This window comes from Sorex araneus, chromosome 10 (assembly GCF_027595985.1).
Source record: "Sorex araneus isolate mSorAra2 chromosome 10, mSorAra2.pri, whole genome shotgun sequence".
Taxonomy (NCBI): Eukaryota; Metazoa; Chordata; class Mammalia; order Eulipotyphla; family Soricidae; genus Sorex; species Sorex araneus.
The window spans coordinates 14,294,416-14,317,427 of record NC_073311.1 but is presented as its reverse complement, the minus strand read 5'-3'; the positions used below and the strand labels follow the sequence as shown (position 1 = coordinate 14,317,427).

Genomic DNA, 23,012 nt, shown 5'->3' with positions numbered 1-23,012 from the left:
AGTGCTCACTCAGGGCTGATTCCGACTGTTCAAGGCGAACGTCCTGCCTGCTGAATACTTAATTCTCTTCGGCCCCCATTTCAGATCCTGTGTTTGGGGTATAAAAGTACTTTTCTGGATTGAGGCATTGGCTTAGAGTGCTGAAGCACACGCCTACCATGCAGAAGCCCTGTGTTTAGGCCGCAGCATTACTTAGGTTATCCTGCCTTCCCAGCACCGCTTGGCGGTAGCCCCCGTGACCCCCAGTACTTCTGGACCGAAGCAAGACGGCCTGAACATTGAACAGTCTGGCTCACACATTGGGTTGAGCGTTGCTAGGCGTCCCTCGTGACACTGGGCCCCTGAGCACTTTGGAGGCCCAGAAGAGAAAGGAAAAAAAGGAAAACTGAAAATAGCTTTTCCTGTCACTGTTGTTCATTTTGGTATTAAACAATTAGGTAAATATCAGTGAGAAATAATTGGGAAAATGAAAAATCTGAGGATTATGGAGCATAATGTATCTGTCTTTCTTCTCCTTAGATTTAGTCCATACTATAGAACCAAGGAAAAACTTCCCCTCAGCTCAGTATCCTACAGTCATATGATCGAACCGGATCAGTGTTTCTGCCGTTTTGATTTAACAGGAACATGTAACGATGATGATTGTCAGTGGTGAGTAGTTTATGTGAACATTTTGTAACTTAACAGTATGTTTTAGGTTGGGTGGTGCTCGAAGTGCTGGAGCAATGCTTTTCACGTGGAACCCCATATTTTATCCTGCCTGTATGGTTCCAGATACGCAGCTGGGAGTGAGCACAGAGCCCGCTGCCAGTTCTTGCCCCCAAAGGAAAAAGTCATAAGTTAGTCTTGGTTAGTTGCTTTGGATCTGTGTATGATGGTCTCTTTTTTTTTTTGTCATTTTATTTTAGGCAGCATACACATGACTATACGCTTAGCCGAAAACAGCTTTTCCAAGACATTCTGTCATATAATCTGTCTTTGATTGGTTGTTCAGAGACAAGCACTGATGAAGAAATTGCTGCTGCAGCAGGTTTTTAAATACCTCTTGTTTTTCCCCAAGTGAAAGTTTGAATTTAGACTATTTGAAAATTTTACTTTTAGGTGATGTTGGTATATTTAAACAGCTATAGTAATTCAGTACCTTCACATATGATACTTTATTAAATCTACCCTGTTTAGTATAAATGGTATGTTGCTATTTAGATTTATTTAAAATTTCTTCCCCATTACACTAGCCACATTGCAAGTGCTCAAACCCACTTGTGCATTTCACCAATAGGACAGTATAGATAAATTCGGTTATTGCAGGAAAGGTTAGATTGGAACTCAATCTAAATAATTTGGTTTATTTTGAGTAACATATTAATAGTTGCATAGAAATATTACAAATGAATTTAATATCAACTTCTGATTTTGTTTATTATTTTCAAAGTAAAGTAGGGTTGGAAGTTAAGAGTGACTTCAAATTATGCAATTAAATAAAAAGAACTTCATATACTTAGACACTATAATAGATTACTGTCAGACATAGTGAATAAATAATTTTTCCTCCAGATTTTGTCTAATAGTAAACTAAAAATTGTACATCTTTCATAAATAAGTTACTTGTGTTTACTGAATTTATCACAATCCAGATAAAGCTAACATAGTTCAGATCATTATAACGTCACTAAATCTAGCCATTTCCAATGTAGGACTTTACTGTTCATTTGACTGTTTAGTTTGTTTCTGAACAAATTTTTCTAGCCTCATTTGGGTGCAAGATGTAGTCTTTGCCCACTAAGAAAAGACTGTAGTGCTTTTGTCTAATACCATCTACTTTCCTTCTTAAACTGGTCTTGACTTCGTAATTCTTAGTCTCATCTCTGTAATTCTTGCTTTTATATATTTTTAACGAATATTTGTTTCTCTAATTTCAGAAAAATATGTTGAGAAACTTTTTGGTGTAAACAAAGATCGAATGTCTATGGACCAGATGGCTGTTCTCCTTGTTAGCAATATTAATGAAAGTAAAGGCCATAGTAAGTATCTGTCCCTCTGTCCTATATGTCTGTTTGTCTGTCTCTCTGTCTCTCTCTCTCTCTCTCTCTCCCTCCCTCTAAAAATACACATGTAGTCAGACATTTTTGTTTATGATTGCAAATGTTTGGCATCATGTTTTCTATAAAATGTGTGATTTCTGGCTATCATATAGAATAAATTGAGTTTTTGTAGTTTTTCTTTTAAGTTTTAACTTCTCCCTTCCCTTTCTTTCCTTGGTAGTTGTTGCAGTGATGGGGTTTAGACTCACTTGCTTGTAATGCTTTCCAGTGACTGTATATCTTAGTCATGGTGGTCAGATAAACCCAGTTGTGGTTACAGTGGAATAGTGTGCTAGAGACTGCACACCATTGTGGCACTGGAATCCCCAAAATAGCAGAGCTGATGGGTTTACACTTAGGCATCATGGGGCAGTGCCATGGATTGCACTCATGGTTTACTTGGCCTTATGCTTCTTGTTTTATTTTGTTAATGTTTTTGGGTCACACCTGGCAATGCTCAGGGTTTATTCCTGGCTCTTGCACTCAGAAATTACTCCTGTCGGTACTTGGGGGAACATATGGAATGCCATCCTCACACTTTCTAAGGCATTTACTCTGCCCACTAAGTTATCCCCGAGCTTCTTTTTTTTTTTTTTTTTCTTTTTTCTTTTTGGGTCACACCCAGCAATGCTCAGGGGTTACTCCTGGCTTTGCACTCAGGAATTACTCCTGGCAGTGCTTGGGGGACCATATGGGATGCCGGGGATCGAACCCGGGTCGGCCGCGTGCAAGGCAAACGCCCTACCCGCTGTGCTATCGCTCCGCCCCCCCCCCCCCCCGAGCTTCTTAATGTAGTTCTTTGTAAGTATTGTTTGGGTATTCCTCGATTTTGTAGATGATAATCATATCAACTAACAGTCCTATCCTGTTTATTTTAGCACCTCCATTTACAACCTACAAAGATAAAAGAAAATGGAAACCAAAGTTTTGGAGAAAGCCTGTTTCAGAAAATAGCTTCAGTAGTGATGATGAACAGTCTACAGGACCAATAAAATACGGTAAAAGAAAATAAACTGACAAGATCCAGAATCAAATTGTGATGCTCCATCTTTGAGTAACTTGTTTGTTTGTTTGTTATTGGGCTACCCTGGTATTACTCGGGGCTTACTCCTGGCTCTGTACTCAGGTATCACTCCTGGTGGGATGCAGGCAACCATATCGGGTGCCAGAGATTGAACCTGGCTCTGTTGTCTGTAAGGCAAGCTGCTCTAACTGCTGTACCATGGCTCCAGCCCCATCTTTGAGCAACTCTTCAGTAATCTCTTTCATTTTCAAGCTAAGCTAGTTGTTTTTCTTTATTTCGTTGTTACTATTTTGTTTCTGGGCTACACTCAGAAATGCTCAGGGATTACTCCTGGTTCTGCATGCAGGCATCATTTCTGGAGGTACTCGGGACCAAATGGGATGCCAGGATCAAACTCAGGTCAGTTGTGTGCTAGGCAAGCACCTTGCCCCTGTACTATCTCTCCAGCCCATTTTTCTATTTTTTAAAACATGATGCCATTTGGTATTTAAGGAAATAGTGTTTATTTTATGTGACTGCCCTAACATTGCAGGACATTTTATAGTCATGGTCTCTGCCCAGTGAATACAGGATCACTCTTTAATAAATATGATGATTTAAATATTCCTAAGGAGGGGCTGGAGAGCTAGTTTAATGGGCTAGAATACGCACATTCCTTTGGGAGGCCATAGTTTGATGCCCAATCAAGTTTGATCCCCACCCGTAGTTTGATCTCCCAAGTACAGAGCCAGGAGTAACCTGAGCACTGCTGGGCATGACCCTAAAGACAAATAAATATTGCTAAATATTTGAGGAGAGAGGAGCAAAGGTGATCATTATCTAGCTTGTATCCTTCTTGTGGAGAGGTAGGTGTTTTATTTTAATTCATCCTTGAGCCTGTCTTTTCTGCCATAAGTTAGGCTCAAGTATTAACGAACAAAATAATGGTAAAGAGTAAGTCTTCATGTACAGCTTGCATTTTAACCTCAATTTACATAACATAGTTTGCTATTTGTGGAATTAGCAGATATCCAATTAGTGTAGATTCTGGTGATTATACTGATAGAACACTTTTTCTCAGTTCAGATTTAGTGGATTAAATCATGTTCATTAATTGTAATGTTCTCTTAGAATTTAAGGAACCCTTTATTACAGGTGATGTCTCTTACCTTTAAAAGTAGGGAGATCATACTTGCGGTTTGTCTAGCAGAGTCTTTGTACTTGTTCTGGTATGATTTTTTAACGGCTTACTCTTTCACTCGTAGAAATGTCATTCATGGTTGAATAATAAATTATATGATTACTCTACTATGAACTTTACTTCATGCCCTTAGAATTTAAAGATTCTTTTAAAGATGAGGTCAGTTGTTTATTGGGCCTTTATGTAATTTAGAGAAAGTATAAAGCTAATTCTACCTTTCCCATATAGCCTTTCAGCCAGAGAACCAAATACATGTACCAGCTTTGGATACTGTTGTCACTCCAGATGATGTCAGATATTTTACAAATGAAACGGATGACATTGCTAATTTAGAAGCAAGTGTGCTTGAAAATCCTTCTCACGTACAACTGTGGCTCAAGCTTGCATACAAGTATTTGAATCAGAATGAGGGGTACGTCCACTTCAAACCTATGTAAACTGTTGCTCATTAATGTTATTATATCATTTTGCCTGTGGTTTTCTTATTATCAGTGAAGCCTTGCCTTTGTGTTTGTTTTTTTTTTTTTTTTTACAAAGAGAAGAATTTTATTGTTAAAAGCTATTAGAAAGAGTTTTAGATCTTGAGTTTCGTTCATGTCATAGTATATGGGTAATAAGTTAGCTAAAAGTTTTTTTTTTCCATTTCAGTAGACTTTCAAAGATTAGTAAAAAATGATAAATTCACGTTGGCATTCGGATTATAATTTCTTAAAAGTTAAGTAAATATCTCAAAAGTATCTTAAAGTAACAAAACAGCTTAAATTTTATGTTGATTTTGAAGATTCATCTAAGAACTAAATCCTAATGAATTGAGGTTTTCTGTGATATTGCATATTCAAATAATATAAACAGTAATTTATATCACAATAAGCAGCTCCTTTGTATATGAATATCCTGGTTCCTACCTTTTGAAAGTAAGAAATCAGTAGCAGCTGTTTATTTTTATTATTAAAGTTACAACAATTAAATAATTCAGGATGTTTTTGTTTTTATATGAGAAACTGTGAATGAATCATGATATCCCTTATTAAAATAAGGGACAGTGCAAAATGGTATATGCCTCACATGTTTTAGTATGGTATTACTTAACTTTCTTTGTGTGTTATTTCCATGTTAATGGAATAAATAACAGTGTTTTCTCTTCTGACTCATTTACTGAGTGAGAGCCAAAAGAACTGTACATTATTTTATGAATAGAATCATGAGACAATTATCTTCTCTAAGAGATAGCAAGCCCTTGACTGTTGAAAAGAACTATTGTATTGAATGCTTTGATATTTAGTGCTGGCAATAGCCGGCCTTGAAAGTGAGTTGTTAAACTTTTCCAATTCCTGAACCACTATAAATCATAAAAGGTATTGCTGGCTATGGACATAAAGCACATTTGAACCTTTGTTTTATAATCTAGAGTTTTATAGCACTGTGTTTTTATCTGATAAATGCTCATTGAACATCTATTTAAAAAGAAATTATTGAGTCTGTGGGAATCAAGGATCGTTTCGGGGCAGGGGGGAGACACATGATTAAAAATCTCAATCTATCATCCTTTATTTATAGGTGACTTAAACTTCTTCAGAGGATTCAACAGTAAATGACATTAAATAATGAAAAATGAGATTATTTACAAATATTTTAAAGCATTTTTTAAAAGATGCTCCTGCTTTTCTTTTAAACATACAGGCTGTGTTCAGAATCCTTGGATTCTGCTTTAAATGTTCTGGCTCGAGCTCTAGAAAACAACAAAGACAATCCAGAAATTTGGTGTCATTACCTCAGATTATTCTCGAAAAGAGGAACCAAGGAGGAAGTACAGGAAATGTGCGAAACAGCTGTTGAATATGCTCCTGATTATCAAAGTTTTTGGACGGTGAGTAGAAAAGAGTTACTATATCCCTCTGTGTGTTCTTAATTCTTTAGATCATTGAAAATATTGATGTATTACTATTTTTTCATCAGTAGGGGAGTTTTATTTTATTTATTTGAAGTACTGTGATTTACTACTGTTCATGATGAGGCTTCAGGTGTCCACATTCCAAAATAATTACCCTCTACCTGATTGCCCACTTCCCTCCATCATTGCAGTTTTAATCATATGATTTATCTGCATATAGTTGTAGTAACTTTAAAGTGTTTAGTAACTTGGGATATGACTCAGTAGGAGATCACCAGTAAACTCCTGCACCCCCCATCAAATACACACGCACACGCACACTCACGCACAGAGTCACATACAGTCACACAAATAAAGGGTGTTTAGTAATCTCAAAATATATTCTTTGGGTCAGGGTTAATTTATTATTATTATTATTAGTAGTAGTAGTAGTAGTAGTAGTAGTAGTAGTAGTATTTGGGTCACTCCCAAAGTTGAAATATCCTAATTTAGAAACTTGTTAAGATACAAAATTCTGTGGGGAACAGATGGTTTGTTAACCTGAGTGTGGGATATTTCCTATCCAGGCTTAAACTAAAAATAACAGACTTGTAAAGTAAATAATCATTAATAGTAAGAAATTTTACCAGAACTCAGAAACCATTAGATTTAGATAAGCTTTCAGATACATCTGTTCATGTTTGGTTTGTTGTTGTTTATTTGCTCATTGAAATTCAGAACAGATTTTTAATAACTTCATTATTTGAATAATGTAGCTCAAAGGGTTAGATCACATGCTTTGCCTGCTGGAGGTCCAGGTTTGATCCCTGGCACCCCATAGTCCCAAGCATTGTTGGGAATGGTCCTAAAAACCAGAAACATGATATCCCTTATTAAACTTTCCAGCTACCTCCTGAGCATAGACTTAGCTAGATAGCTAGAGAATTCTCCCCGCTCACCCCTCCTGGAGTATTAGGGATTGCACCCAGGGTCTCTCATATATAGGGAAAATATTCAAACTTTGGCTAAGTAATTAATCATTTTTAATGATTTTTTCACCTGGAGCCTATACAGCATAGTTGAAGCTAATGGAGCATCATAAAGTTCATGTGTTTGGAATTTTAAAAATGCAATATTTTCCTTTAACTTTTTTTTTTAGTTCAACCTTTATTTTATTTTGTTTATTTTTATTGAATCACCATGTGGAAAATTACAGTGCTTTCAGGTTTAAGTCTCAATTATACAATGGTGAAACAACCATCCCTTCACCAGTGCCCACCAAAAAAATCCCCAATATACCTCCCATCCCTCCCCCCCCACTCCCCCAACCCCCACCTGAGTAACTGATAAATTTCACTTTACTTTCTAACTTTGATCTTCAAAGGCTTTTCAGTTCTTGATTCTAAAAATTGTATTGCTGTGTATTTCTGTATTCATAAATACAGTCATTAGCCTAATACAAATTTTATATAATCATATATGTGGAGTTTTTTTTTTTAAGTTTGTTTTTGATCTTACTTCCTCCCATATGTGTGTGTGTTGGGTCTGAGGGAGGATGTGTGTGGGTGTGTGAGTGTGTGGTTTGGGGCCTACTTCTGGCTTAGTTCTCAGAGAACCATGCAGTGCACAGAGTTCAACGTGAGCCTCCTGCATATAATGCGTATAGCCCAGCTTGTTGAGCTAATTTTGTAGTTCTTTTTGTTGTTTGTGTTTTCTGTTTTGATTGCAAATATTGTCCATTTACTTGTCTTGCTTGCTAGAGGCTGTATGTACTTGACTATAGTGCCCTGGATGTCTTAAATTTTGTTATGGCACAAAGGATTACAAATGGTTGAGCCACTGGCATCATGCCTGGGCATGTCGGGGTCCTGGGGTAGAGAGTCATGGTCTCATACCTGCAAGCAGGTGCTTTGCCACTGTGCCACATCCCTAGTCCCAACATGTGAGCCTGCAGAGATGCATTGTGCTCTTGCTGGCATTAATCTGTTAAAGAAAGATGGAAGAGATGAAATTATTGTTTCAGTGGCAATTCTGAGGATAATTGAACTCCCCCTTCCTCGCAGAAGGAGAAGCTAGATGAGTTTATATATTTTTATAATTATTCTTTTACAGAAACTGAAGATTTAATATAGGACAGTCTTTAAAGTAAAAGATCTGTAGCTTTATAATTATTTTTATGAAGCAGGATTAATTATGTGAACCCTTTTGGGCAGTTTCTACACCTAGAAAGCACCTTTGAAGAAAAAGATTACGTATGTGAGAGAATGGTCGAATTTCTGATGAAAGCAGCCAAGCGGGAAGCATCAGATATTCTGTCTTTTCAGCTTTTAGAGGCTCTTCTGTTTAGAGTTCAGCTGCACATATTTACCGGAAGATGCCAGAGTGCACTTGCAATTTTACAGGTAAACATTTACTGTAACATTTAATTACATTTTATAGTGATTTTGTGAATGGTCTAAAGCAAAATGTATAAATAGCATTGTTCGGGGCTGGAGCAATAGCACAGTGGGTAGGGAGTTTGCCTTGTACGTTGCCAACCTGGGTTTGATCCCCAGCATCCCATATGGTTCCCCCTTCTTCCTCCCCCCACTACCATGAGTAACTCCTGAGTGCAGTGCATCTCTGAGTGTGACCGAAAAAAGCCAAAAAAAATAAAATAGCATTGTTCAGTGATAAGAGCACAGGTTCTGAATCCTTGTTTCATATATAATAATCACCTGTGATGTTGAGTAAATTTATGATTCTTTTCTCATTTGTTTAGTTGGGGATATTGTTGGAATGCTCATGAGGTTTGAATTGAAATAATGTATATTATCTGCCAGTTTAATCCTCAAGATTCAAACTTTAAAGAAAAAAGTATCCCATAGTGAAGATCTTCTATATCGATGTAGTTTTATTTTAACTATCAGGATTTTAACTGTTAAGGTACTTAAAATATATAACTAGCTTAATCTTTATGTTAAAATTATTTATCTTATAAGATTGAACCTTTTTTTGTTGTTCTTGTTGCTTTTTTGGGTCACACCTGGCGAGGCACGGGAGTGTTACTCGTGGCTCTGCACTCAGGAACTACTCCTGGCTGTGTTCAGGGGACCATATGGGATGCTGGGAATCGAACCTGGGTCAGCCACGTGCAAGGCAAACGCCCTACCCACTGTGCTATCGCTCCAGCCCAGGATTGAACCTTTTTTTTTTTTAAATTAGAAGGATGATTCAGTTTTGTTGCAGTTACTGAAAGAGCCATTTCAAATAAAAACATTAAATGCTTCTGCCTTTACATTTGATTCTTGTTAAGAATGGGCATTATTATTCAAAATACTTAGGATTTTTTTTTTTTAACGTAGAATGCATTGAAATTGGCTAATGATGGAATAGTAGCCGAGTACCTTAAAACAAGTGATCGTTGTCTGGCATGGCTGGCCTACATACATTTAATTGAATTCAACATTCTCCCTGCAAAATTTTATGATCCATCTAATGCCAATCCTTCAAGAATTGTTAACACAGAACCATTTGTAATGCCATGGCAAGCAATTCAAGATGTAAAAACTAATCCTGACATGTTGTTAGCACTGTTTGAAGGTAAGTATAAATATTTGTGAATTATGTAGTATGTCAAATAATTATGATTGTTTGGAGTTCTTCACAAATCAGGGAACAAATTTTTATTTACTGCAAATTATAGTTTCACACTGTTTTATATGTAAGTTTGAAAGAGAAGGATTTAATTAGATAAAAATGAGTATTGATGTTTATGAAAGATGGGAACTATTCATCATTCTGTAATTTGTGTTCTGCTTTTGGTAAAGGGTATCTGCTAAGTATATAATTACTACAGGTTACATTTATTAACTGAGTTGATTAAATCAGAATCAGTTTTTTTTAAGACAATAAGATGAAGACTTAGAGTATTACAACTTTTCAAGTAAGTATAATCTTCTTATTAAGTTTGATTATGCTGCTGTATTCCAAATAGTGTAAGTTAAGGAACTCATAAATTATAAATCTCCTATCTTTTTGCTTCAAGGTAAAATATGTTTGATATAACTATTAAATACATAAAAGGCCATATGACTGTTTCAGTGTATAGCCTGTGCTCACAGAAAATACTAGGATGTATGATTTATAGGATTTAATTTTAGGAGTTTAGAGCTATCTAAATATGTGTGAATAGCTAATAAAGTTCAATCAGCATAAGATAATGGTCAGAGTAAAGGGATATCTTTCTTATGCTCTGGAGTTTAACTTATTTGAGTAATACTTTGTTTTATTCATCCCTTTGTGATTTGTTAAATAGATGCAGTAAAAGCTTGCACAGATGAGAGTGTTCCTACCGAGGAAAGAATAGAGGTCTGTGTTCCACTGTATACAAACATGATTGCTCTGCACCAGCTCCTAGAGAGGTAAAAGTTAATTGCCAAATGGTTAACCTTGTGTTAAAAAGTCTTCTCACATACTGAGATTTGTTTTTCCCCTTGTTAAGGTATGAGGCTGCAGTGGAGCTTTGTAAATGTTTATTGGAATCATGTCCCACGAACTGCCAGTTGTTGGAAGCCCTTGTTGCTTTATATTTGCAAACAAATCAGCCTGATAAAGCCAGGGCAGTGTGGCTTGCTGCATTTGAAAAAAATCCTCAGAATGCAGAGGTTTTTTATCATACATGCAAATACTTCATCTTACAGGTAAAATAAAAGGGAGTCATTCTTAGGGAATTTTTGTGTTTTGTGTTTCTATATTCATCCTTTAAGACACTTTAGGTGTCAGCTGCTCCAGTAAGTTTTCATGGTTCTTTTGCCCTTTCCAGTCTGTTATGCTCTGTGCATAGTTCTACAATTAGACTACCTACATTGCCTTGAATTGGGTCAGTATTTGCTTTATTTACTATGCTAAGTACTACTTGAGAGCAGAGACAATATCTTGTTCTATATGGCGTTCCAACATCTATCACACTGCTGAGTATATAATATAGAAGCTTACTAGGTAATTGGTGGATGAAACTTCAGCCTGTGGTTCATTGGATATTAAGTGGCTAAGTGGTTAGTTGAGTTTAATTTGAATATCAGATTGCAGAAGTTTTCTCTACCCTCAGCTGCTCAAGAAACTTTATGAGTGAATTTTTTAAAAAGCTTTACCTCCTTTGAAAGCACTAATGTATCTCCCCCTTCCCCTTTTTTTAAAATAGAATCAAGGAGATAATCTTCTCCCATTTTTGCGGAAATTTATTGCATCCTTCTTTAAACCTGGGTTTGAGAAATATAGTAACTTGGATCTGTTTCGGTAAGTTCGTAGAACTCTTGGTTTGTCAAGGAATCAGCTGTAGTATAGTTTAATGGGAAGAGTACGCATACTTTTGTAGATTACGTTTAGAAAGAATTTAAAAATACTTCAGTACCCTCTTTCCAGAAATGTTAAGAGGGCAATGGAGCGTAATAAAAATGAAGATGTAAAGTGACATATTCCTTACTGTATTACAGGAAGAGTGTCTTCCTCTGTGGTAACTTATTCTGCTTCTTTTACTATATTGTTTATTTCAGCATTTTATACTGTGAGATGAATTATTCTCAATCTAAGTGCTTTTATTAAAGAGTGAGTTGAGTTTTAGATGATTTAAATGATGGTCTAGAGTAGATGTAAAACAGTATACTTTTTACTTTTTTGTTGAGTAAGAGGCTTTAGAAGTTCCCATACTTACTGGCCTACCACCCCTTCTTCAGAAAAACAAGTCCAACCCGCCCCCCCCACACACACACACAGTGAGAGTATTGAAAGCACCTGGGCCTCTCTCCCCACTGCCCCACCCCCACACATTATGATCATGGCTACGCTTGCCTTCCTCCCTCTGTCCTTTCAGTGCGCTCAAGGGGGGTATCTCCCACTTTGATAAACACTAGTGTTTATTTTGGGGGAGCCTTGGGGCAGTGCGCCTCATCTAACTGTGAAGTGCAGTGTTGTTTAATATGGGTTCATGTGGCCCATTGTGGGTTCCCAAGATAATCCACAGGGTCCACAGGTGAAAATTCCACAAATGGGAGGGGTGCACAGCATGAGAATAGGGGCTAATAAGTAATGGGAGGGGTATAGGAAGGAAGCAACACTTGAAGGATGGCACAACAGAAAAAGGTTGGGAAATACTATGTTCGAGGGTTCGTTTTTCAGCCATCACTTTGTCAGTAACTTGCGTAGAGTCCTAGAGTTGCTGCCTTCATTTGCTGTGTTGTGAGTTGTAGCGGCATTACAGGCTACCAGAGCAGGTTATGGATAATGATTTTTGGGGGGTTTTTCCCTGGCTCTCCTCTGTAGAAATCAGATATTTACTGTCAGATATTTCAGGCTTACTATTAGAGTATTTCAAGTTAATAAATCATCTGTCACAACTTACACTATTGTGGCAAAAACCTGCCATAAATATGTGAATAAACATGACTGTATTCCAATAAACTTTATAAAGGGCATAGTTTGAAATTTTAAGTAAAAAGAATCAGAAGGTAGTATAGTATTTTATCTTGATACTGTTGTTTGTGTTTTTCTTTTCTTTTTCTTTTTTGGGTCACCCCCAGTGATGCTCAGGAATTACTCCTGGTGGTGCTGGGGGACCATATGGATTGAACCCAGGTTGGGTACATGTGAGGCAAACCTGTACTTGCTGTACTATAACTCTGGCCTCTTTGATACTACTTAATATTCGGAAAACATTTGAAGAGGAAGGCCTAAATTTAAAAATGACTCCTAAAATATTTTTCTCAGGGAAAATACTGTTACGTAAAGATAAAAAATTAATGGCTTTATTTGTGTAATTCTAATGTGCTTGCAAATTTTTTTTCTTTGGTGCTTTGGTGTTCCGTCCTCCTTCCATCTCCTGATTACAGCAGTGTTGTGTAAAAACAACAAAACCACATAGGGGGTCAGGGATACACTTCAGTGGTAGACTGCCCTGGATTTGATCCCTAGATTTGACACTCAGAAAAATAAGATAACTTACATTGTGTTGACTTGTGTTATCTTCTAATAATTATAGTAATTTTAAATGCAGAGTAATAGTTTAAGCCATTGTAAAAGGAATTGCTTTGCTTCCCCATTCTTTCTTAATTTTATTGCTTTAGCTTCTCAAACTCAAGCTGAGGACGAGTCCAAGGCAGAGCCAAACATACTTGTTGGTTCTGGTCTTCCCTTGGGCATGGAACTATTAATTGGCTTAGCTTAAAAGATAATGCTGCCAGTATCTGCCCATTGTAACTAATAAAAGATCTTCAGATTGTTCTGATGCCAACTTTATGAAGCAGAATAAATGTCAATTGTTTATTAAACTGTCTTGCTTAATAAATTAATTTAATAATTTATTAAATAAAATTTAAAAAATAAATTACTTTCATAAGAATGATTACAATTCTAAATTCATCAAAAATTAGAAATATTATGTGATTAGTGTATTTAAATCATACTAAAGCCCTTATTTAAGAAATCTATTTTAAGAGGCTGGAGCAATAGTACAGCAGGTCGGATGCTTGCCTTTCACTCAACAGACCAAGTTCGATTCCTTGACAGCCCACATAGCTCCCCAACGTTCCCTGGAGTAGTCCTGTGAGTACAGAGTTAAGAGTAAGCCCTGAGCACTGCTGGGTGTGGCCACAAAACAAAAAGAAATAGATTTTGAGTTAATTATTAGAAAGGATTAATAGGTGAAATATTCTAAGCAAGATGCTTAGAATTGATAATGTTTATCTGGAGTTGAATTCTCATTTTTATGTGACTAGTATAAAGATAAATACATGAAATCATTTTTATGTGTTTTAGTCAATCTGAAGATTGATAATCATTAGCTTTGGGATTTTATTTACTGAAGTTAGGATTAGATTTGAAGTCATCCTTCTTCTGACTTACCTCATTTTTTAGTTGCACAAACTAAAATCAGAAGTTCATGGATTTAACTTTTTTTTTTTTTAAGGTTTTTTTTTCTTGGGTAGGGGGGTTGGGCCACAACCTACAGTGAAACAGGGTTCCTCCTGGCCTCTACTCAGTAATCACTCTGGACAGCCCAGGGGAATATACGGGGTGCCAAGGATTGAGTTCGGGTCAGCCATGTTCAAGGCAGCACCTTCCGTGTTGTATTCTCTTCAGCCCCAACGGTTTCTCTTGATATAGCAGTATAATTAATTATCTGACTTCTAGAAATCTCATTTCTCCCTCCTTTTCTTCTGATTTCCCTTCCCCCGTCTTTTTTTTTTTTTAATTCTTTTATTGATTTACCATGTGGAAAGTTACAAAGCTTTCAGGTTAAAGTCTCAGTTATACAATGCTCAAACACCCATCCCTTCATCCCCCGTCTTCTTACAGCCACTCTGATCATTAAAACTTACTGTCAGTGTCTTTTGTTTGTTTTTTAAAAGTTAAGGTAAGCAGTCATTCTGTCTCTTGTCATTATTGAGGTCAGTGTATTTGAAGTTTTATTCTCAAAGATGTTGGTAAATATTATACAAGTTTGAAAATATTGGGTAGGAACTAAATTAGTTAAATTCAAATGGGTATCTTTACCAATCTTGGCAAAGGTTAAACTTCTTAGAACCTTTAATACCTAATATGTATTGCTACTTTCCAGAGGGGACTATAATTTGCAGTATTTTCCAGTCTTATTCAATCATGGTTCTCTCAGAAGGTTCTCCCAGTGGCCACCAAAGATATGCCTGACAGTGCCCGAGGGATGGGCATGTGGTATGTGAAGGCATCTGGTAGACTTAAGGCCCAGCCCCAGCTCCACAGACCCCACTTTGTTATATATCTATCACATATGACCAATATGTTACAGATTGTACTTTGTGTGTTGAATATAAAATTTAGCTTAGAGATAAGAATGTGTGTGTTTGAGAAGTTGTAGAAAATATGTAATTTTTGGACTTTCTGGGGGGTAAGGTAGTAAAGATTTTATGGGTAAATTTGATACATGTTTCATTGTCTACTTTTTATTAGGTTTAGTTGATTATGGTGATTTAGTTGATTTTTTATTAGTTTTTTTTAGTTATTTAGTTGACTTAGTTAATATTTCATTAGGTTTAGTTAATTAAAATAATTTAATTATAATTATCTAGTTAAATTTGGGGGATTGAGTAAAAATTTCATTTAGAAGGGAAGTTATAAAATAATAAAATTGAGAATAAATGTGAAATTAAAGATAAAACCAGAGTGGTTATGATCTCTACATAGAAATAAAGTCTCAGGGCTGGAGCGATAGCACAGCGGGTAAGGCGTTTGCCTTGCACGCAGCTGACCTGGGTTCTATTCCCAGCATCCCATATGGTCCCCTGAGGACCGCCAGGAGTGGTTCCTGAGTATGCAGAGCCAAGAGTAACCCCTGTGCATCACCAGGTGTGACCCAAAAAGCAAAAAAATAAAAGAAATTGCTTTTTTTATGTTGTATTCTAAGAAAATTTAAGTGGAAACAATTTTAAAGTCAATATTAATAATTCATGTGTACTAGATATAATTTCAAACATATTTTTCAGGTATCTCTTAAATATCCCAGGACCACTTGACATTCCTGCCCATTTATGCAAAGAGAACTTTGATGATGAGATGTTTAACCATCAAGTTCCTTATTTGTGGCTGATTTACTGGTGAGATATTATCTACTGTGGATAGAAATCCTTCCCACTAGGCTACCTTTTGTTATTTTATTGAATTACAATGTGTTGAAACTAACTTGATGTTAAAATCAGTGAAGCAAAATTAAAATTGAAGAGATGCTGAGTTTTAGCCAAACTCAAAATTTTAAAAATGATTTTATTATAATATTTATAGTGCTTAAATTCACTGTTTTTTCGTTAATAAAATTGAGCTGTTGACATATCATTTTTCTTCTTTTTTTAAATCAGCCTTTGTCATCCTCTTCAGTCAAGTATTAAAGAGACCGTGGAGTCATATGAGGCAGCATTAGGGGTCACTATGAGATCTGATATAGTACAGAAGATTTGGATGGAGTAAGTTCAGTTCTTATTTTCAGTAAGAATGGGATTTGGAATAAAGGAGATGTGGTGGGTAGGGGGTTGATCAGCTTTCTTGGTAAGAAAACTAGTGATTCAGAATTACTCCATTTTTTTTTTTTTCCTTTCGGCAGTTACCTTGTGTTTGCCAATAATAGAGCTGCTGGATCCAGAAACAAAGTCCAAGAATTCAAATTTTTTACCGATTTAGTAAATAGATGTTTGGTTACAGTCCCTGTACGATACCCCATTCCTTTTAGCAGTGCCGATTACTGGTCCAACTATGAATTTCATAATAGGGTAAGAATTTGAAACTTTTCCCCTTTGAATGTTTATATAATGTTAAGAGAACTTAAAAAGGAGAGCTATCCCAAGGACCCTTCAAGCAGCTGCTGTTTGTTTTGATCATTTTCCCCTACTTATCTCTTTAAAATCCAGGAACAGAGATTTTTAAGGGTCAGTTAAGGTGTGCATATTGATTGTTATTTTGGGAGGGGGGGATATATCATTGGAGCATAATAGAAGAGATGTTAAGATTCAATACATAGAAAAGAAGAAACATCAAAAGGATTCCATTGCAGTAATCTAGTGTTTTGCTTGAGTAGCTGGAGGTTTTACTCAGAAAAATTCTATAACATGAAAACGTAAGAAGTGTGGGCGTAGGGGCCGCAGCAATAGTACAGTGTGAGAAGGGCGTTTTCTATGTTCAGTCTCTGACTTTCCATTTGGTCTCTGAGCACCACCGGGAGTGATTCTTGAGTGCAGAACCAAGCATAACCTCTGAGCATCACCTAGTGTAACCCGAAAAGCAAAAAAAGGATGGGCTTATACCGTATAGCTACTCTTTAAAGCAAGTGAAGCTAACTAGACATAGGGCATTAAAAAATGAGCATGAAATTAGGCACTGTTTAGAATTTTAAGCATGAAATTTGATGATATTAGCAGTGAAACAGAACTTTTTTTGTTTATGCTCAAAGATCCTTTAAAGCCACTACTTCAGTGCAAACTAAAACATGGGCTTTTTTGGTTTTGGGTGGGATGGTTTTGTTGCTAACCAGATTAACCAATTACTATGCTTTATACTTCTATGCCATTCTTTATCCCAGGATCTCAAACCACTTTATGAACATTAAGTCATTTACACACGGGCATACCATGAGCAAGATGTAGCAGGTATTATTAGCCCTATGACTTGCCCAGCTATACAGCAAGAAAAAGTAGACTCAGGAATGAAAACCTGGACTCCTGGCTTCTTGCCAGGGATCTCAGTCCATGGCTCTCATCAGTAGACTGTTTCCTAATTCATATTTGGAAAGCCCCTAGTATAATTACTGGTAGGAATCTTACTGCATTATGAATTCTAATTTATGCATCCGTGTCTTAAGACCTTTTAGACTTTATCAGTAAAACACATAAGGTAATAATTGTATTTCACATTTTGGGTTGCATTCATTTTCCCCTCCCCCTCAACCTTTACAGGTTATTTTCTTTTATTTGAGCTGTGTTCCAAAGACTCAGCATTCCAAAACCTTGGAACGGTTTTGCTCAATTATGCCAACTAATTCTGGACTTGCACTGAGGTAAGAAAATATAAAATTCTTTTGAGTTCCTTAATATAATTGAATATAGTGTATAGTCTCTTCATGTAAAGTCCTTGAAAACTTGATGTGTTCCTTTCATATTTTCTCATTTATGTTTTTTTCTGGGTCATGCCTAGTGGTATTTAGGGACATATTATTAATATCTGAGTTAGTGAATAGTATGTTGTTTTTATATAAAAACAATATAAAATTCAGAGAACTGCAGCTTACGAAGGGGCACATAATTTAAGTCAAGTTCATCTATGTTGCCTAAAGACAGACCTGAGTACAGGCATTATGAATGATGGGAATGTTTCACATGTCAAATAAGTGTTTTGGGGTTTAAGGTATTAAAGAGATTGCAGGCAGCTATACATATTTTGTTCACTAGAACTTGTTTTCATAGAGATCAGTTATTCTCAAATAACATGTTAGAATCTCTGGGGATGTTAATTTAAAGTGCAGATTTCGGCCAGAGAAATATAGGAAAGCAGGTGCTTGCCTCATCATGGCCTACTTTGGTCCCTATCACCACACTGTCCCCTGAGGCAGAGCCAGGAGTGGCACTACCCCCATTTCTAGCTCTTCCAGATATGGTTGGTTCCAGCCCTTCAAAGAAAAAAACAATTCTGATTTCTAAGCTTGAGCCCTTATTTGAGAAACATTCATCTGAGGATTTCATGCATTCAGTTTAAGGAAATTTCAAAATGTTTCTAAAATTTCTAAAGGAAATTTGTAAGATACATGTGGTATCTCTGATACAGTAGACCCATCTTCACTCTCAGGACTTGTGCTTTTTTTTAAAGACAGAAAGGCACCATCAAGCTAACACTTTGGCTTGTAGGTGCATAGTCATTTTCACTGCATTAGATTCACTGCATTAGATTCACTGCATTTAAGAACCTTATAATCCAAGAAATTTAAAAATATTCAGACACAAAGGTTCTTAAAATATTTATCAAATATTTCTTGCATTTTAAAGTAATTATATTCCATTTATCATGTATGTGAGAAAATGGTATACCAGACTGAAAAATACTCATTTGTGACAAAAATATTGTCAGTGTTTTGTAATAAGGATCAATAAGCATGCTGATTTACAAAAACTAGGTATAGAAATTTGTAATATAAGATATTATCTATGATAAAGTACATTATTTTAATAGTTTCTATTAGTATAACTTGAATTTCAAAATGTCAAATTGTTGGCTTTGTTGGTAAAGCTGTTTCTGTATTGTTTCTTCCATGTGGTCATCCTTGTCCTTTTTTTCAGGAGAGTAGAGAACTTATAAATTAGCCACTGTACTCACATTTTAGCTCAGGTACACTTACTCTTAAGTATTTCTTGTGTTTTAAAAAGAAAGATACCAGGAAATGGTCTTAATATATCATACAGTTAATTTTGAAACTTTGAGGGAGGGTTATGTGTGGAGTGTGGTTTGGAGAGGATGCTTTGGAATCATGTTGGAATAAATGCGCCTTATTTTAATTTTTTCAAAGAGAGCATGGGCCTTGACTCAACTTCTTGGAGCTTTGCACATTCCTATCCTAGGGCGTTTTTTGTAAGAGGCTTTCTACAAATACTTGTTGAATAACCTTCATGGAATCTGACCAGAAATTAATGACTCATCTGTCTGCTGATAGAGGACACTTAGTGTCCTTTATACTTGTAGTACTTTGTTCATTTTCCTGAATATATTTTACAGGCTACTTCAACATGAATGGGAAGAAAGCAATGTTCAGATTCTGAAACTCCAAGCCAAGATGTTTACATATAATATTCCAACATGCCTGGCCACCTGGAAAATGTAATGCAACAATCATGTACCTGTTTTTATAGCTATTGCTTTTATATATAAGGTTTGCTCCAGACAGGTAAATCTGAAATGACATTTTCACCCCCCTGGACAGATCTCTACTCTAATTTAGATTTGTTTTTGGCACCTGCTGAAGTTTATAAAAAGAGTGAGGGAGTATTCTTTAATAATACACACTAGAAGCAAAATAGTTTTAACAGTCTTTGAAGGAGACTATAATACTGCTTCTCGGCCTTTTGGCTAAGATCAAGTGTTGAAGGAGACTATTTAGATATAGTACTTGTTACAAAACGGATAAGTCTGTTCATGTATATTTTTTAGATATGGGGCATTCCCCCTGCTATACTCCTATTTCTTCTGCTAGTGTCAGGTTTTTTATTTTTTTGTTTTTAAACTAGTATTTAAGAATATTTTTTCTGAACGTTATTTATGTTCAAAACACTGGTCTACTTTATTCTTGTAAAGTTGATAAAAATTGTTGAATTTTTCTTTTCACTATAGGTTATCCTCCTTGGAAGTTTAGCCTGTTACTTTCAGGAAGTTTTGTACTCAGATTCCCACAGTCAGTATTCTGCCAGTGGTAGTACCTTATTTTTGTTCAGAGATACATAAATTTTTCTTTTCCCTTTTCTATATTCCTCTTTTTTTTTTCTTAGAGCCATTGCTGCTGAGATTGTTCTAAAGGGGCAAAGAGAGGTAAGCCATGATTGAATATCAGATGAGTGTTCATTTTTAAAAAGCAATTCTTTTTCTTATGTCAGCTTCTCAATTTAAAAGGATTAAAGCAAGGAAATTAACATCATAAGAATACTAAACTATTTGGAAACTCCAAAACTGAAAGTAACCGTTTTGACTTTTTTATGTTACTGTATTGTGAATTAGGAGTCTTTAGGATTATGAAGTTTTTTTTATATTTCCTGATGGAATTGTGTGTATATCTATCTTGTAGGTCCACCGTTTATATCAGAGAGCCTTACAGAAGTTACCTCTTTGTGCATCACTGTGGAAAGATGTAATGCTTTTTTATCTTTTATTTTTATCTTGAAGTTTTCGTAAAAATTTTCTGCATGTGCCATATCCATTGATGTGGTAATGCTCAAAATCTAGCCAAGTCTTACTTCTATGCTTCCCTGTCTTTTGCAGCATCTCTTGTTTGAAGCATCAGAAGGAGGTAAAACTGATAACCTGAGAAAACTAGTTTCCAAGTGCCAAGAGATTGGAGTCAGCCTAAATGAGCTCTTAAATTTAAACAGTTACAAAACAGAAAGCAAGAATCACTGAACACTGGGTGCAGTCAGTCCTAAGTCCTTTAAAATAATTGCCAAAATTATTTGAATGATCCTTCAAGATTAGGCTGATCCCTGGCTAAGGTCTGTGTAAGGCAGACAAGCATTACTGATCATATCAAGTCCCCTACAATATTCTATCCTCAAAACCGGAAGCAAATGAACATGACCTTCTTCGGTTGGATAAATGAACTTCCTGTTTGGCCTGCTTCTAGGCCCTGCCAGATTCTCATAACATCATGTACGTAAGTATAGTTCCTCAAAGTGACTGACTTTTATTTTAATTTTACTTTGTTTTGTTTTTATTTTTTACTCCCTCCCCTCTCCCCTTTCCCTTACGTTGTGCTATTCCTGACTCACTTGACACTCTCTGATGCCTGAGAGATTCTCGTTTGGGATTTATTTTCCAGGGCCGTGTTTACAGTAAAAAAGCAGGCAGTCCCTTTTAGTTCTACCTTTTTAAATCTTTTGAGATTCTTCATTTCAGGATTTAAAACTTAAGCAGTCCATCTTAAGGAAAGTGTAACTGCCATGGCCACAAGTCTGCTAGTTGCACTTGAATGCTCTAACAGGGTTGTTTATTGCCCTTTCTACGTTCTGGACTCCTTGCTGAGACTGTTTAACTTGAAGATTAAAGAAACTATTGCAAATGCCAGTGCATCAGAACCTAAGAGTGGTCAAATATTATGTGCAATTTTTTTGTAAAGAAATTTTAATTTATAATAAAGTTTAACAGTTTAAAGAACAGTTAATATTTGAACTGCTTTGTATTGAAATACTTTATGGTATTAAAATTGTTTATAAACAGTATTTTTAATATAAGTTAACTTTTTTTAAAAATGTTGCTGTGTTTATTCACTTTTACACTGGTGGGGAAGGGTTTAAGTAGGAGATACATGTATTCATACTATCATTATATTCTTACCATGAATGTCTTTCCCATGAAAATGTTCCAAGTACAGAGCCCCCCCAAAATATTACAAGTAGTAACCCCCAAGCAGAGAATCAGGGGTAACCCCAAGAACCGCCGGATATGGCCCAAATACCCCACCTCAAATTCCAGTGACTTTCTCCTTCATAAGATGAAACCTGTTTTATTTTTTAATTTTATTTATTTATTAAAATCTTTTTTTCCTTTTTTTGGGTCACACCCGATGATGCACAGGGATTACTCCTGGCTTTGAACTCAGGAACTATTCCTGGCAGTGCTCGGTGAACCACATGGGATACCGGGAATAGAACCCGAGTCAGTCTTTGAGCAAAGCAAATGCCCTACTCACTGTACTATTGCTCCAACCCCAAAACCTGTTTTATTTTAAGGACAGTGAACAGATTGGTTTGATGAACTCCTTTAAATTTCTCACTTTAAAGACACAGGTGTTATCTTTGAATGATTTCAAAGTATACCTAGTAGTATACTGTCTTTATTTTTTAAATTTTTATTTATTTATTTATTTATGTATTTATGTATTTATGCATCACACCTGGCAATGCACGGGGGTTACTCCTGGCTCATGCACTCAGGAATTACTCCTGGCGGTGCTCGGGAGACCATATGGGATGCTGGGAATCAAGCCCGGGTCAGCCTTCCTCTGTGCTATCACTCCAGGCCCAGTATACTGTCTTAATGTTGAATTTCTGTATAATCAAATATAAAGACTTGTTTGTGGGCTTTTTTTTTTCTTCTCAGCCTACACAAGTTTTTCATCTACTAGGAAACTTTTTAATGTCACACAGACTGCCAGAAACCTGTTCTTACAGTTAAAATGTAGTTCAGCTATTAGAGGCAGAGCAGTAGACATTTGAGTGGACATCAGACAAATTGGTCACTTGTATATTTGTAAAATCCTTAGTTTTGTGGGCTGGGGAAATATGTCAAAGAGCTGGAGTCCATGCCTGCCCGAGGCAGGCCCTGCTTCAGCTCTGGCGTTGCATGCCTACCAAACACTGTCGGGTATAGCCTTGTCGCGGTCCCCAATACTGCTGAGAGATACCCACGCTAACACCCAAAGCTAATTTAGGATCTGAAGCCCTTCATTGTGCCTGCTGTGAAGTATGTGTTTCAGAGTATATGAGGTTGATTCAAGAATGGAACTCGTGTCTTTAAGCCAAAAAACGTCCAATGAGTTTTAAAACCAAAAGAAAATTGGGTCTAGAGGATCTCCCTTCACCATATACATATAATCTGGAAAGCTTTTATCTA

At 36.2% G+C, this 23,012-nt stretch overlaps 1 protein-coding gene across 2 annotated transcripts in view; it reads left to right on the top strand.

The window, feature by feature from the left end:
* The window catches only part of ZFC3H1 (zinc finger C3H1-type containing), a 62,078-nt gene extending 40,522 nt beyond the window's left edge, over positions 1-21,556 (top strand). For both annotated transcript variants that reach the window (XM_055118239.1, XM_004602674.2), the window contains exons 17-35: positions 520-651; positions 909-1,030; positions 1,920-2,021; positions 2,960-3,079; positions 4,514-4,697; positions 5,966-6,152; positions 8,369-8,557; positions 9,500-9,737; positions 10,453-10,558; positions 10,639-10,837; positions 11,338-11,432; positions 15,650-15,760; positions 16,019-16,123; positions 16,261-16,426; positions 17,606-17,706; positions 19,413-19,514; positions 20,180-20,219; positions 20,473-20,535; positions 20,667-21,556. In XM_055118239.1, coding sequence (XP_054974214.1) covers positions 520-651; positions 909-1,030; positions 1,920-2,021; positions 2,960-3,079; positions 4,514-4,697; positions 5,966-6,152; positions 8,369-8,557; positions 9,500-9,737; positions 10,453-10,558; positions 10,639-10,837; positions 11,338-11,432; positions 15,650-15,760; positions 16,019-16,123; positions 16,261-16,426; positions 17,606-17,706; positions 19,413-19,514; positions 20,180-20,219; positions 20,473-20,535; positions 20,667-20,804 — 2,500 coding nt within the window. In that variant the 3' untranslated portion in view covers positions 20,805-21,556. The remainder of the gene's footprint in view (positions 1-519; positions 652-908; positions 1,031-1,919; positions 2,022-2,959; positions 3,080-4,513; positions 4,698-5,965; positions 6,153-8,368; positions 8,558-9,499; positions 9,738-10,452; positions 10,559-10,638; positions 10,838-11,337; positions 11,433-15,649; positions 15,761-16,018; positions 16,124-16,260; positions 16,427-17,605; positions 17,707-19,412; positions 19,515-20,179; positions 20,220-20,472; positions 20,536-20,666) is intronic.
* Positions 21,557-23,012: the final 1,456 nt, after the last annotated feature.